The sequence below is a fragment of the Urocitellus parryii genome, chromosome 11, assembly GCF_045843805.1.
Source record: "Urocitellus parryii isolate mUroPar1 chromosome 11, mUroPar1.hap1, whole genome shotgun sequence".
Taxonomy (NCBI): domain Eukaryota; kingdom Metazoa; phylum Chordata; class Mammalia; order Rodentia; family Sciuridae; genus Urocitellus; species Urocitellus parryii.
Genome location: NC_135541.1, coordinates 7,464,693 through 7,479,775, shown reverse-complemented (window position 1 = coordinate 7,479,775; position 15,083 = coordinate 7,464,693). Strand labels below are relative to the sequence as shown.

Below are 15,083 nucleotides of genomic sequence, written 5' to 3'. Positions count from 1 at the left end.
TCTCTGACAGCAGAAGCCTGTTTCCTGCATGAACCCAGCCCTGCAACTGCATCAAAGAGCTTTAATTGTGGGATGGAGAAGACAGAACCGTGGGTTGGGGGACATGCCTGATTCTAGGAGCTGCTCCGTGGGCGAGCTCCAACACTCCACGCTGGCCCGTCCAGGGCTGCCTGGGCTCTCCAGGTGGCTCCTGCGAGCTGCTGGTGGGGCGGCAGTTCTCAGAAGTGTGGCTTCAGGCGAGGGGGAGGCACGGGGATGGCATGCTCCCGCCTGGACATAGCACTCAAGGGTGGTCTGGGGTAGGAGGAAGTGTAGACGCTCTCCCTCCAGCCAGTCTTGGGGAGCATCCACTGCTGCTTCAGCCGCTCATAGAGTCCGTAGTTTGTGGGCGGAGCTGCAAGAGAAAGCGCATCTAGGTGACACGGTTTGGAGCAGACTTGTACAGACTGACCATGGAGACACTGGAGGCTTACCCAGGCTGTTGTACCAGGGGCAGAAGCTGGCAGGGCAACCAGAGGGTAGGGCTTCCTACCCGTGGCCCATTTTCTTTTGCCCTCTCTGAAATTATCTTATTTACCTGAGCATCAGCTGTTTGGGTCATTAATGGTGTATTATCTTTCTCCCCACTGGAATGTCACCTCCTCAGGGGCAGAAATCCTCTGTGCTTGTCACCACTGTGTCCCCAGGTGCCACTACAAGATAATGCCAGTGGGGAAATAGTCCCTGCTTGCTGAGAGAATGACCTGGGGAGGCTCCCTGCCACCTGGCTCCAGGTAAATGCCGCCTGGGCTGCCCAGGTGAGTGTCATTAGGAGCATGTCCCCAGGTTCAAGAACAGCGAGCAGGTGGAGGCCCTGAGCGGATGATAGGACTCCCCCTGCTGCTTGCTTTGAGCCAGAGGCCTCAGGTAATCCTCCTACACAAGCCCTGTGCATCTGTGACCCTTTCCAGGCCAACACAGGGCGGGGGGGATTCTGAATTTTGAAAGTACCAAGGAGGGGGAAGTCGACCTTCTCTGGAAGCCACAGCAACTTCTGTCTACTCCAGGTGCGGAGAGCGGGCAGGACCGGATTGTAATTATGTCTGTTGTAATGGTCGTCATAAGAGCTGATCAGGTAGCGGTGGGAGGGCTCCTGGTGGTGGGTGATCAGGTGTTTGTACGGGATCCCCTGGAAGGACAGACAGAGCAGGCACATTAGCCATCAGAGCAAGGTGTCCACCTGACCACGGACGGAGGTAGGAGCAGCCCTTCATGAAGCTGTGGCCTTGATGGAGAGGAGCCCCCACTCCGGTTGGCAGTAAGTCGCAGAGGCCCCCACAATGGGAAATACAAGTGTTGGTCCCCCTCTGACGCGGCCTTCCTTCCAACACATGTCCCAGCTAGCCACAGGCAGCCTATGCCAAGCCCATTCATCCCTGGAATGAGCGATGGTGGCAGATTAACGTCAGGACCCTAGGTGAGCGGGAAGACTCAGATACTCACTGTGCTCCCTCGTGATCCGAAATTACACCCTTTGATTTGTCTCAAGTTCACCCACCCAAGTGCCTATTTCCAAGGCCAGCGGCAGATGCTGGGTGCCAGCCTGGCGGCCACGCCTCCCATTTCAATCAGTTATACCGTGGGAAGAACCCGAGGGGGTCCGTAAATCGCCTTCACTCCGAAGGATTTACAGCTCCCTCGGCTAGGAAGCAGGGGCTCCGACTCTGTTGGAGAGTTATTTACGGGGAGAAAAAGTCCAAATTTGTATGGAGATGGAAGGTTTGACTGAGTCAGTGGATTTCTTGAAAGAGTCCCCTAGGTCCGGAAGGGAACCCTGGGGAACTGGGATGATTTACGGGGGGTGATAATGTGGATTTCCATGTCTATCCTCTTGTCTGGAGCAGACAGGGAGGTCTGAGTCGCCCACGGTTGGCTACACCCAAGAGTTCAAGGGGTGGCTCCATAAATAAGCCAGATCACAATACCAGAGGGGACAAATGACAGTGGGCACAGACACTAAGCAAGGTTCCCAAGATCTACACCATCAGGTGCCGGGAGTATTTCCAGTGCCAGGACAGTGAGCTGGGGGTGTCCCCCCAACAGAGTGAGTGCAGAGGAGGCCCCAGAGCAGGGTAAGGAGAGGCCACGGTGGGGGTTCTGGACACTTCGTTTGGTTCAGGCGTGGCCTGCTGGCTTCACTGTGGCTTGTTTTAATCAGGTATGATAAGGAGGCAGACATGGGAACAACCACCTCTGAATGAAGAATCCAGTTTTCATGTGGAGGGGACAGGTCATAACCATGCAGGGCCACTGGGGGGCAGCACCGGGCAAGGCAGCAGGTAGGTGTGGGGAACCCCAGCTGCCTTTGGGGTTCCTGTGGGACGGAGGCAGCTAGGCAGGGTAGGCACCTTCAAGCAAGTTTGGGATTGGATAGTTTAAGTTCAGAGAGCTCTGGGACACAGGGGTGGTCTCTAGTTTTCCAGCCCTGGGTCAAATTAGAGCAGAGGAAATATTGACCTGGTGTGCAAGAATTAGATAAGTAGGGGAGGTGGGGATGCGGGCGTGGGGTGGTTGGTGTCCACAGGAGAGGTGTACGAGAGGTGTACTCATAAGCAAGTGGCTTGTTAGGGTTAGGAATTAGCTAACCCGGGGCCTCTCTCCAGGATTCAACAGGCCCCTGAGATGTCAAACCAGCATCAAATACAGGCAATTTAAATGTGATTAGTACACCTGCGGGGGGGTGGGTGGGGTCAGGAATAGGGCCCTCCCTGGGCAATGACTCCACAGTCTATGGTCATTTTGGAGACCATAGAATTTGCCTAAAAAGGGAGAAAAGTAAGGTGGGGGTGGCAGAGGAGAAAGACGCTGTCCTAGGAGGAGGGATCTAAATGAAGCTTGGAAATGAAGGAGCTGCTTGGGGCGGTGCGTGGACACCCAGGGCCCTGGCACACAGACAGGCGATCATACACTTAGAAATGAGTGGACGATTTTTTTTTCTATTAATGTGTGTTGGGTTCGGGGGGCTTTTTAATTTTAACCAGACTTCCTTAAGCTCTTGAGTCTAGGTTTGTGTGGGTCCAAAGGTCTTTAGGAAAGGCCTCCCGGTGCTCTGTGTTGAGAGAAAATCGACCCCACACGTGGGCAGAGGGGACTGGGAGCCCCTGATGGTGGGTTCTAAGAGTGATCTGCTGAAGTTAAGGGGCACTCCTGTCTTCCGTGTACACTAATGGTGACAGCCAGCGGCTGCAGAGTGTCAGCACCGCTTGGAGATGCCAACATTCTCAGCTAGAGATGCCGTGTGATTCAGGGGTGCCCACAGGGCCTGGGGGTGTCAGTGTGGCCCAGGGATGCCTGCAGAGAGCTGAAAACCTGACACTATTTATCCTGACATGGGTCCCCAGGTGCAGAAGACACGTGGTTGCTTTGCCCAATTTACAGAGCAGCCACCTGCTTGTCCCCTAACCAACAGCCTCACTGCTTTGGTAGATCCCACCTCTGTGTACTGAGCGGAACCATCTCTTGGTCCCTGTGAGCTCTAAAAGGCGCTGATTGTGACAGACTTCCACCACCGTGCTCCAGGCCTCCCCCTCCAGGTTTAAGCAGGTCAAGGTTCGGGGAGTGGGAGACTAAGATGACCTCCAAGCGGAGAGGAGGGCCAAAGAAGCCACTTGGGATTCTGAGCATGATAGAGCTGGTGGGTGAACGGGGTATGCCTGGCAGGGACTCCCACAGCGGTTGATGGAGGAGGCTCCCTGCTGTTCCTGGAGAAGCCAGGATCTCTGTGCCCTGAGGCGTCTCAGATGCCCCCTGTGTTGGCATGTGTCCTGAGGTTGCTTCCTGCTCCCAGAGAACAATGAAAGCCCTCCGAGCTTTGGAGGGGGCACTCCTAAATGTGGGGTGCGCTCCCTCTTACCTCATTTTTCCTCTCCCTATACCACCTGGAGATCCGATCAGGCTTGTGGCCAGGGAAGGGGACGTACTCCTTTCTATGAAGGCTCTGGGGTGTCTTCTCGGTGGCTTTGATGAACTAGAAAAGACAAAATATTCAAGAAAATATCTGAGATGTGGCTTCTCAACCTTCTGCTGAGTTCCCTCACATCCTGGGCCATCAGAAGATGGGCCGAGGAAGACAAAGTTCAAAGTCAAAACATTCCAAAGTCAGGACACAGGAAAGACACGCTCCGGGACTGAGCACCTCCTCAGCACCCCTGGAGAGCAGCTGCTGCTCCCCGGCTGCCTCTCAGCCTCACTCTGTCCTTTCCCACTTCCTCTCCTCTCTTCTTCTCCTCTCTCCTCCTTCTCTCTTCCTCCTTTTTTCTTCTTTGTTCCTCACTCTTCCCAATTCCACTGTCTCTCTTTTTGTTGTATCATGTTTTCTAATTAGTTTTCTTAAAATTTCATGTGGCCAGATATTAAACATTTACAACTTTGGGCCATTTGATGGCATTTCAATGGCATTATGTGTGTTCCCGTTGCTGTGTAACCATTACTGCCCTCCAGCTCCAGAACTTTCCATCCCAAACTGAGCCTCTGCCCCTGTCAAACACCCCCTCCCCATCCTCCTTCCCCAGCCATTCTACTTCCTGTCTCTATGAAATTGCCTGTTATGGGCACCTCAAGTAAGCAGAATCTTACAATATTATCCTCTGTGTCCAATTTATCCACTTAGATGCTATTAGATTGGTTGGCTGGTTGGCTGGTTGGTACCATGATTGAACCCAGGAGTGCTCAACCACTAAGCCCCATCCCTGGCGCTTTTTGTTTTTGTTTTTTTTTTTTTTTTATTTTGAGACAGGGTCTCACTAAGTTGCTTAGGTGCTCACCAAGTTGCTGAGGCTGGCCTCTAACCTGTGATCCTCCTGTCTTACCCTCTGGAGTCGCTGGGATTATAGGCATGCTGTCTTCAAGATCCACTCATCTTGTTGCATATTTCAGAGTTTTCTTCCTCTTAAAGGCTGAATAACATTTTCTTGTGTATATATGCCATATTTTGTTTTTCTGGGCACCCATTAATGTGTACCTGGACTGTGCCCACTTTTGGCTGCTATGAATAACATTGCTATGAACATGGAGTCCCTGCTCACCATCTTCTACAGATCCAGAGAATTCCCGGATCATATGGAAATCCTGTGCTTAATTTTTGCTACACCCTTCCACATTCCCACCAACAATGCACTAGAGTTCCCATGTATCCATGTCCTCTCACCAACACTTGTTCTTGTCCTTTCTTTCTTTCTTCCATCTTTCGTGTGTGTGTGTGTGTGTGTGTGTGTAGGTGTGTGTGTGTGTGTGTGTGTGTGTGTGTGTGCGCGCACATGCACCCATGCTGCTGGGGGTGGGACCCAGGGCCTCGCCCTTGCTCTACCACTGAGCCACTCCCAGCCCCATTATTTGTCAGTGAGTATGGAGTGGTAATTTCATTGTGGTTTTGTGTTATTCTAATGATACTGGTGTTCAACAGTTTCCATGTGCTTATTTCATAGCCATTTGTCTATCTTCTTTGAAGCAATGACTATTCAAGTCCAATGCCAATGTTTAACTTGGGTTGTTTGGATTTTTGTTGTTGAGTTGTAGGTAGCCCTACCTGTATCTTGGATGTGTAATTGGCAGATGTGTTCTCCATCCTGCAGGCTGTCATTTGTCTCTGCTATTAGTGTCCTCTGATATTGACTCTTTTTTTAAAAATTTTGATGACATCCAACTTAACTGTTTTTGGTTTTGTTGCCTGTGCTTTTGTGGTGTTATACTCAACCACTGCCAAATCCTATCTCATGAAAATTTCCCCCTATATTTTCTTCCAGGAGTTTTATAGTTTTATAGTCTGGGTCTTTGCTCCACTTTGAATTAATTCTTATCTGGTGTTAGGTAAGGGTCCCACCCCACTGTGCTGCCTGTGGATGTCCGGTTTTCCCAGGTCCCCATGGTGAAAAATCCTTTCTCCAGTGAACAGAGTTGGCAACCTCATTTGACCATAAATAAAATGGTTTATTTACAGGCTCTGTCTTGTGTTCCATTGATCTGTGTACCCATCTTTTTGCCAGTAAATCATTGTCTTGATCACTGTAGATTCATAGAAACCAGGAAATGTGAGTTCTTGAGTTTTGTTCCTCTTTTTCAAAATTGTTTGGGCTATTTGAAATTCCATGAGTTTTAGGATGGATTTTTTTCCCCCTATTTCTGCATCTACTGTGCTTTTCATAGGGAATTCATTGAATCTATCTAGATTCTTTGTATAGTATTGGCAATTTTTTTTCAGTGCTGGGGATCAAACCCAGGGCCTCACACATGCCAGACAAGTGCTCTGCCACTGAGTCACCTCCCCAGCCCCATACTGGCATCTTAAGTATTCTGTTCTTTTCAGTGTTCCATTATATGGAATTGTTTTCTTGATTTCCTTTTCCGATTTCTCATTGTTCATATATAGAAATGCAACTTGACTTTTGTGTGTTGATTTTGTATCTTGCAACTTTGCTCAATCAGTTGATTTCACTGTGTGTTGATTTCACATGACAGAGAGGGAGAGAGGACAAGGGGATCTTTAGGGTTTCTACATATAAAAATCACATCATCTGCAAAAACAGATAACTCTACTGCTTCTTTTCCAATTCAAATGCTTTTCTTTACATTTCCTAATGGCTCTTGTTAGAACTTCCAAGACTGTGTTGATTAGAAATCTTTGTCTTATTCCTGATCTTGCAGGAAAAGTTTGCAGTATTTCCCCACTGGTATCAGGCTAGCTTGCTTTTCACATAAAGTCTTTTTATTTTTTTATTTTTTTAAAAGAAAGAGAGAGAGAATTTTTTAATATTTATTTTTTAGTTTTTTCGGCGGACACAACATCTTTGTTTGTATGTGATGCTGAGGATCAAACCCGGGCTGCATGCATGCCAGGCGAGTGCGCTACCGCTTGAGCTACATCCCCAGCCCAACATAAAGTCTTTTTATGTTGAGTACTTTTCTTCTGTCCCTAGTTGGTTGAGTGAAAGTGACTTGAAATGTGCCAAATGCTTTTTCTGCACCAACTGAGACAATCATGTGTTCTTTTCTTCATAATAATGATTGATTTTCATGTGATGAGCCCTCCTTGAATTTCAGAAATTCCAGAAAATTCCTCACTTGGCATGAATAATGAACAATCCTTTCACTATTTGATCGACTTCAGCTTGGTAGTGTCTTCTTGAAGATTTGCATTAATATTCTTAAGAAGGACTGCCTGTACTTTCTTTCCTTGTGATGTCTTTGGCTTAGCATCAGGGTAATTCTGGCCTCATAAAATGATTTAGGAAGTGTTTTCTCCTCTTCAGTTTCTTGGAATGTTGGAGAAGCATTAAATGTTTGATAAAATTCACCAGTGAGGTCTTCTAGTTCTCAGTTTTACTTTCATTTTTTAAAAATTGGTTCTATTTCCTTATTTATGATAGAATTTAATTTGCTATAATTGTACCAGCATGGAGTATATCTTATTCTAGTTAGGACCCTCATTCTTATGAATGTACATGATGGTGGGATTCGCTATGGTGTATTCACATAGAAAAATGTGATTATTAATTTAATCTCTCCACTGATTATAGATCTGTTTATATTTTCTGTTTCTTCACAATTCAGTCTTGGTAGATTGTATATTTCTAGATCTGTCCATTTCACTACCCAATTTTTTTTGCACACAGGTGTTCATGGTACTCTCTTATAATCCTTTTATTTAGGAAAACTGATAACAATCCCCTGATTTAATTTCCAATTTGATTTATTGAGTCTTTTCTCCCCTTTTTTTCCTTAGTCAATATAGCTAACAGTTTGTCAATTTTGTTGATTTTTTTTCAAAGAACCAGCTCTTGCTTTCACCGTAAATTTTCTTTTCTTATTCTCTATTCTATTTATCTCTTCTCTAAAGTTAATTATTTCCTTCTTTGCTCTGAGATACTTCTTTTTAAAATGTATTTGCAGCTAAAAATTTTCCTCAACACTGTTTACACTGTATCCCATAAATTTTGGTATGCTGTATTTTCACTATCATTTGTCTCAAGATTTTCTTTCTACTTTTCCTGTGATTTGTTTATATATATATATATATATATATATATATATATATATATATATATTTATATATATATTCATATATATTTATTTTACATATATATTTTATTTTACATATATTTATTTTACACACACACACACACAGACACACACACACATATACATACATTCCAAATGGTCTGTAGTGTTATTCATGTCCCCTGTTTCCATATTGGCTTTCTGCTTGGTTGTTCCATCCAAGATTGAAAATGGGGTCTTGGGTCTGGGGTTGTATATCAGCAGTAAAGCGCTCACCTAGCATGTGCAGGGCACTGGGTTCTATCCTCAGCACCACATAAAATTAAAATAAGGTATAGTGTCCAACTTCAATTAAAACAAAATATTTTTAAAAAATAAAGGGGCCTGGACATGGTGGCACACACCTGTAATCTCAGCAACTCAGGAGGCTAAGGCAGGAGGATGACAAGTTCAAGGCCAGACTCAGCAACTTAGCTGGCTCTAAGCAATTTAGTAAGACCTTGTCTCAAAATAAAAAATTAAAAAAGTGCTTTGGATGTTGCTCAGTGGTTAAGCACCCCTGGGTGTAATCCCAGCTATTAAAAAAAGTGGGGTACTGGTCCATCTTACTATTAATTTAAAGCCATCTCTTTTCCCTTCAATTCTGTCCTTTTTGCTTCATATAATCTGGAGTTCTGATATTTGGTGCATATGTATTTATAATTATTACATTTACTGGGTGAGTGGGCCCTCCTGTTAATATTTCATATCCTTTTTTGTCTCATAGCAGTTTTAACTTAGAGTCTGTTTGCCTAACACCATTACAGCCACCTGTTCCCTTTGGCTACTGTTGCACCAACTATATTAACATCCTTTCCCTTTCAACCCATGGTGTCCTTACACTTAAAGTCAGTCTCTTGTGGACAGCATAGAGTTGGATCCTGTTTTTAAAATCCTTTCCTTTATCCTGTGCCTCTTGATTACTGAGTTTTAATTCATTTACATTTAAAGTGAACTGATAGGGGTGGATTCACTTTTGCCATTTTGCTGTTTTTCTGTGTGTCTTGTAGGTTTTTATCCTTTATTTCCTCCTCCTTGTTTATTTATTTATTTATTTATTTATTTATTTGCATTGCTGGGGATTGAACCCAGATCCTTGCACACATTAGGCAGGCACTCGGCAACTGAGCTACACCCCCAGTGTTTAGTACCTTTTTTGTGTTAGTTGATTTTTTTAAAAAAAGATATCTTTATTATATTTACTTATTTTTATGTAGTGCCGAGGATCAAACCCAGTGCCTCACGTGTGTGAGGCAAGCAGTCTGCCACTGAGCCACAACCCGAGCCCTGATTTTTTTTTTTTTAGTGACATGTTTTTATTCCCTTTTTACTTCCTTTTTTGTACACTCCACAGATATTTTCCTTGTGGCTACCATGGAGATTACACATGGCATCCTAAAATTATGACAATGTAGTTTAAACTGATACCAGCTGAAATTGCATAAATAGATGCTTAAGGGAATTCTAGAAGGAGAAGAAAAACAAAAGTGTAAAGAGATTATTTGAAAAAATAAAGACTGAAAACTGCAAATTTGAGTAAATACATGGCTCTACAAAAGTCTACTTCTTCGTAGCTCTGCCTCCCTTTATGCTACTGATGTCACAAATTGCATCTTTCTATATTGCCCTATATCCATTTACATAAGTTTTATAAATTTTTACGTTTGTCTTCTAAATTCTACAGAAGGTAAAAGGTAGAATTACAAATCAAAATTATAATGACACTGGTTTTTATGTTCGTTCATGTATTTACCCTTACTAGAGAATCTTTATATTTTTCCGTGGTTCAAATTTCTAACATTCTTCCATTTCAACTTGAAATATTCCCTAGCATTCCTTGTAAGGCAGGTCTATGGAAGATGAACCCCCTCAGCTTTCATTTATCTGGAGATATCTTAATTTCTGCCTCATTTTTGAAGGACAGTTTTGTGGGATATAGAATTCTCAGTTGTTGGTTTTTCTTTCTTTTTTTTTTTTTTTTGTCTTCCCACTGCCTTCCAGTCTTCAAAGCGTCCCCTGAATAAATCACTGATCATCTTTATCTTTGACAAGTTACATTTCTTTTGGTGTTCAAGATTCTCTCTATCTTTAGTTTCCAGTGGCTTGATTATAATGTGGGTCAATGTGGAACTCTTTAAATCTATCCTATTTGGAATTCACTGAGGTTCTTGGATTTGTAGAGACATGTATTTACTCAAATTTGCAGTTTTCAGTCTTTAATTTTTCAATAATCTCTTTATACTTTTGTTTTTCTTCTCCTTCTGGAATTCCTTTGAGGCATATATTTACCTACTTGATAGGGCCCCACAAATCAATGTCCTGGGATCCATTCACTGTCTTCAAGTTTTCTGCTTCTTTTTTCTGTCTTTTCTAGCCTGCTGTTGAAAAAAATCTATTGATTTTTTTTTTCAATTAATTTTTTTTTGTGTTTTTCAGATCTAAAATTTATTTCTTTTTTTATAATCTCAATCTCTTTTTCAATATTCTCATTTCGCTCAAATACTGTTTTCTTAATTTACTTTTATTTTGTTTTAGTACTGGTAATTAAAAACAGGGATGCTCTACCACTGAACACGTGACCACTGAACACGTCTTCAGCCCTTTAATCTTTTGTTTTGAGACACTGGCCTCAAACTTTTGATTCTTCTGCCTCAGACTCCCAAGTAGCTGAGATTAGATCTTTTTGCATATAGGTATGTGCTATCACACCTAACTATCTGTAGTTTATTTTTTGTTTTGTTTTGTTTTATTTTGTTTTCTGTACTGGGGATTGAACCAGGAGTGCTTAACTACTGAGCCTCATCTCTAGCCCCTTCTATTTTTTAATTTTCAGGTAGGGTCTCACTAAGTTGCTGAGGCTGGCCTTGAACTTGCAATCCTTCTGCCTCAGCCTCTTGAGTCCCTGGGATTACAAACATGTGCCACCACACCCAGCTTGCTTTCATTCTTTGAATATACTTTCCTTTAGCTCTTTAAGCATATTTAATAGAGTCATTTTAAAGCCTTTGCCTAGTACTTTGATGCTTGTGTTTCTTCAGAATTTCTTTTTTTTCTTTTTCTTTTTTTTTTTTTTAATCTTTTTTTTTTAAATATTTATTTATTTATCAGTTCTCGGTGGACACAACATCTCTGTTGGTATGTGGTGCTGAGGATCGAACCCAGGTTGCAGGCATGCCAGGCGAGCGCGCCACAGCTTGAGCCACATCCCCAGCCCATCTTTTTTTTTCTTTTTCTTTTCTTTTTTTTTACAGAGAGAGAGAGAGAGAGAGAGAATTTTTTAATATTTCTTATTTTAGTTTTCGGCGGACACAACATCTTTGTTTGTTTGTGGTGCTGAGGATCGAACCCAGGCCGCATGCATGCTAGGCGATCACGCTACAGCTTGAGCCACATCCCCAGCCCTCTTCAGAATTTCTAATGCTGTATTTTGTTGCTTTAACTGAGCCATGTTTTCTTGTTTCTTTGTATGTCTATCAGTTTGTTGTTGTTTGATTATAATGTGACTCAATGTGAAAGTTGAAAAACTGAGCATTTGAAAAAACTGCAAACCCTCTCAATTTTCATAGCCTGGATCTGAGCAAGGGAAGACCTTTTTCAACTAGCAGGTCATGTTCTGAGACTGAGGTCAGCCCTTCATGAAGGAAGTATCTGGGAGACCAACCTTACATGTGACTGGGTCACACTCCTGGCTGGGTGCTGAGTTACTCAGTCACAGAAATGTGGTCAGTGTCTCTCTTGCATGGGTGTGTCTTGCTAAAGCCTAATGGGTGAAGCTATGGTCACCTGTTCCTTTGTAATATAACCCCTTGCCCTGTTTAGGTTAGAATCTCCCAAGGAAGTGCCTTGTGTGTGTCCCCTCCTCTTACTGTGCCCTTGGGTGCGGCATACCCAGGTGTCAGTCAACCTGCTGACAGTGGACATCATGAAGATTCTCAGCCCCCTGAAACCTGACCCCTTGCCTCATTTGAATAGATTCCTTCAATAAAGGGGGTCAGCGTGTGCTCTCGCTCTCTCTCTCTTTCTGGGGACCCTTAAGGTCAGAGAAGCCATCACAGTGACCCCAAAGACAAAGGTATTTGTGTCTCTTCGTGGTTATTTCGTGCTGCCCAGTTAGCCCAGTTTAACTGGAGTGACCCCTGAGCCTTTTAGTCGCAAACAGAAACCCGGCAAGTATCCTCAGGCCTTTTATTGGCACACAACTTGCAGGGGTCTGTACATACTTTTCAGATCCCCCAAATACGTTTCTCCTTTTAGATGTTTTAATTTCCCAAAGAGTCTCACCCTTCCCTGCTTCTTCTTGGGGCCTTGTGTGATCTACTCTACCCACAATCTCTTGCCCCAGGCTTATCCAGGTTTGTAGCCCCCTGGCAGTTCACTAGATATGCCTGCCACTACTTTCCCTGGCTTTTCCTAGCCTGGGCTGTGAATGAGGCTACTCTTTGCCATCTGGGCTCCAAGTTCAGTGAAACAGAGGCCAATCTCCCAGGCAGGTTAGAACATTGCTCCCCTCCTTCAGATGTGAGGGCAGGAAGTGTAAACTGGGTTCTAGACCCCAGAGACTACAGACTGCACCATGCCATGCTGGGAAGGGGGTAGGAAAAGGGCAAGTAAAAACCTCACAGAAATTCTTTTCATTTGAATGTCTCTTTTTCTTGATTCAGTAATCAATTTGTTGCTATAGACCTTTGATTGTTTTCAAGAGCTCCTATAACATTTTGACCAATTTAAAAAATGTTTCCATGAGAAATGAGGCCTTGAGTCCTCCTAGTCCACCATCTTCCTGACATCACCCCAACTCTGCTTCCTATTTAATATCCCCTAGGTGTAAAAGCAGACCACACTATCACTGAGTGCTGCATCCCCCACACATACCTAAGTTTATTGCTCAGTCTGTCCTTCTTGCTCTTGCTTTTATACACACCTGCTTTCCCAAGAAAGCCATGTGCCATTGAAATATGATGGCCACAGTCCTTGTGTCTGGCTAGAGGGATGGTGACTGCTAATGTTCTCCATGAAAACAGCCCTTTCTGGTACTCCGAAGTCACTGTCAAACTTCCTTGCACCAAAGCTGCCAATTCTATCTTATCCTCTGTTATGATTTGGATACAAGGTATCCCCTAAGACTGTTCAGAGGTGAAATGGTTAGATTATGAGAGCTGTAACTTGATCAATGGATTAATCCATTTGATGGATCAATAATATGAATGGACTTCTGGGTGGTAACTGGGTGGGGCATGGCTGGAGGAAGTAGGTCACTGGGGGTATGATTTTGAGGATTATATTTTGCCTTTGCTTCTAATGAGTTTTCTTCCTCCATGATGTTCTGCCTCACCTCAGGCCCAGAGCAGTGGAGTCAACTGACCACACTAAACCTCTGAAGCCATGAGCCCAAACAAACTTTTCCTACTCTAAGGTTGCTCTTGACCCATAGTTAGGTCACAGTAAGGAAAAGCAGACTAATGCATCCTCTTTTCCTTGCCCATCTACCAAGAAGATTTGAGAATGTCTAGATTTCTCTGGAAGAAAAAAAAAAGGTAAGTAACTTTTTTTCCTCTAGGGAAAAAAAAAAGTTAAAATGTGGTGGCCATAAATGAAGATATTCAGTTCCAATTTATTTCCCAGTGGCCTTGAAAGCACAAAGGATAACCAAGAGCCCATTTGTTCTGTTTTGAAAGTAAAAAACTGAAATAGACCTATAGGGCAAGATTGTGGCTCAAGTGCTGGAAAGTAGGAGCACCCAACCTTGGACGTCCCTGCAGGGTGGGCCAGGCCTGCCGTGGAAGAGGCCACATTCAGGAGGAGTGGACTTTCTTTCAACAAAAGTGCAGAGGAAATTGGGACTATCCAGACACCTAGAAACACTCAATTGAGAGACATAACCATGTTGGCACCTCTGCTGTGGTGTTTTCAAGCTGTAAAGGGGCCTTGTTGATTGTTGGAATGAAATTCCTTATGGAGAGCACAAAGACCCTATTGACAGTTTCTTCAGTTGCAACCACCTGCTGCCTTTGATTTGAAAATAACAATGAACATTCCTCCTACCTCTCCCTCCCCATCCCTCCTGAGCCTTTCCTGCCCTCCCTCCCTCCTTACCTTCCCCCTCTCTTCCAGCCAGTTTCCAGTGAGCACTCTGGTCGAATACTGTTTCTCAATCTGCCAGCTTGGAGTAGAGAAGGACTGTGGAGCCACCCCCAAAAATACCATGGTAAGGATCTCTCCCAGCCTCCTTGGATTTGATGGGTTTAGGGGGAGGCAGAGGAATCACAGAGTTTCCACACTATCTTCCAAGTCACCCTCCTGAGTGGAATTAAAAAAAAAAAAAAAAAAACAACTCTGAGAGTTCACTTTCAGCCTCCAGGGAAAAGGACTGGATCTGGGTTCTCTATTGTTTACTGTCTCCATGGGGACAGACTCTAAGTATAAATACTCTCCTTCAGGGAACAGCTGATTCTGCAGGCACAAAATTGACCCCATAAAAATAAACCAAACCAACAAGTCTCACCACAGAAACAGTAGTGGAAAGACCTGGTTTCTGTGTTAAAACCCCAAAATGGGCATCAGCCTTGCCACATTTCTCCAATGGGGTGAGTTGAATTCTGCTTCTTAATGAGTGTCAATCAATGAGCTAGACCCAGGCTGAGATATTGATATGTCTTCTCTCTCAGCAGTTTCTGAGGCAGGTGCAACTATTGTACCCATTTTCCAAGTGAGAACACTGAAGCAGAGAGAGATAAAGCAGTTACCTGAAGTCACACAGCCACCACATTAAGCTTAAACCCCTGGATTCCATTCACTACCTGTCTGCAGCTTTGCTCAAGGGGTTTCTGTGAAGAATCTTGTATTTGTGTTTGTAACCGATACAACATGGTTCCCTCAGTCTTCATTCACTCACTCCACAGTCGTTTCACATTGTATGTTTGGTGTGGAGCTGCAGCTTCCGTGTATTAGTGACTAGACCTCACCCGAGCCCCCAGGTCTAGTCATGAATACATCTCTAACTGAGCTCAGTTCAG

At 44.0% G+C, this 15,083-nt stretch overlaps 1 protein-coding gene across 1 annotated transcript; it reads right to left on the bottom strand.

Annotated features, from left to right (window-relative positions):
- Positions 1-218: 218 nt before the first annotated feature.
- Cfap107 (cilia and flagella associated protein 107) lies at positions 219-14,274 on the bottom strand. Its single transcript, XM_077791359.1, has 4 exons — positions 14,164-14,274; positions 3,893-4,006; positions 991-1,168; positions 219-394 (listed from the first exon to the last, which is right to left on the bottom strand). Exons 1-4 carry the CDS (start codon positions 14,272-14,274, stop codon positions 219-221), a joined length of 579 nt encoding a protein of 192 aa, XP_077647485.1.
- Between the last annotated feature and the right edge of the window lie 809 nt (positions 14,275-15,083).

Excerpts from the sequence above, each read along its gene's own strand:
- Cfap107 (XM_077791359.1), bottom strand. The coding sequence starts at position 14,274 with ATGGTATTTTTGGGGGTGGCTCCACAGTCCTTCTCTACTCCAAGCTGG. Across the intron at positions 4,007-14,163 it reads GGCTGGAAGAGAGGGGGAAG|TTCATCAAAGCCACCGAGAA; the intron begins GTAAGGAGGGAG and ends TGTCTTTTCTAG. Across the intron at positions 1,169-3,892 it reads ATAGGGAGAGGAAAAATGAG|GGGATCCCGTACAAACACCT; the intron begins GTAAGAGGGAGC and ends CTGTCCTTCCAG.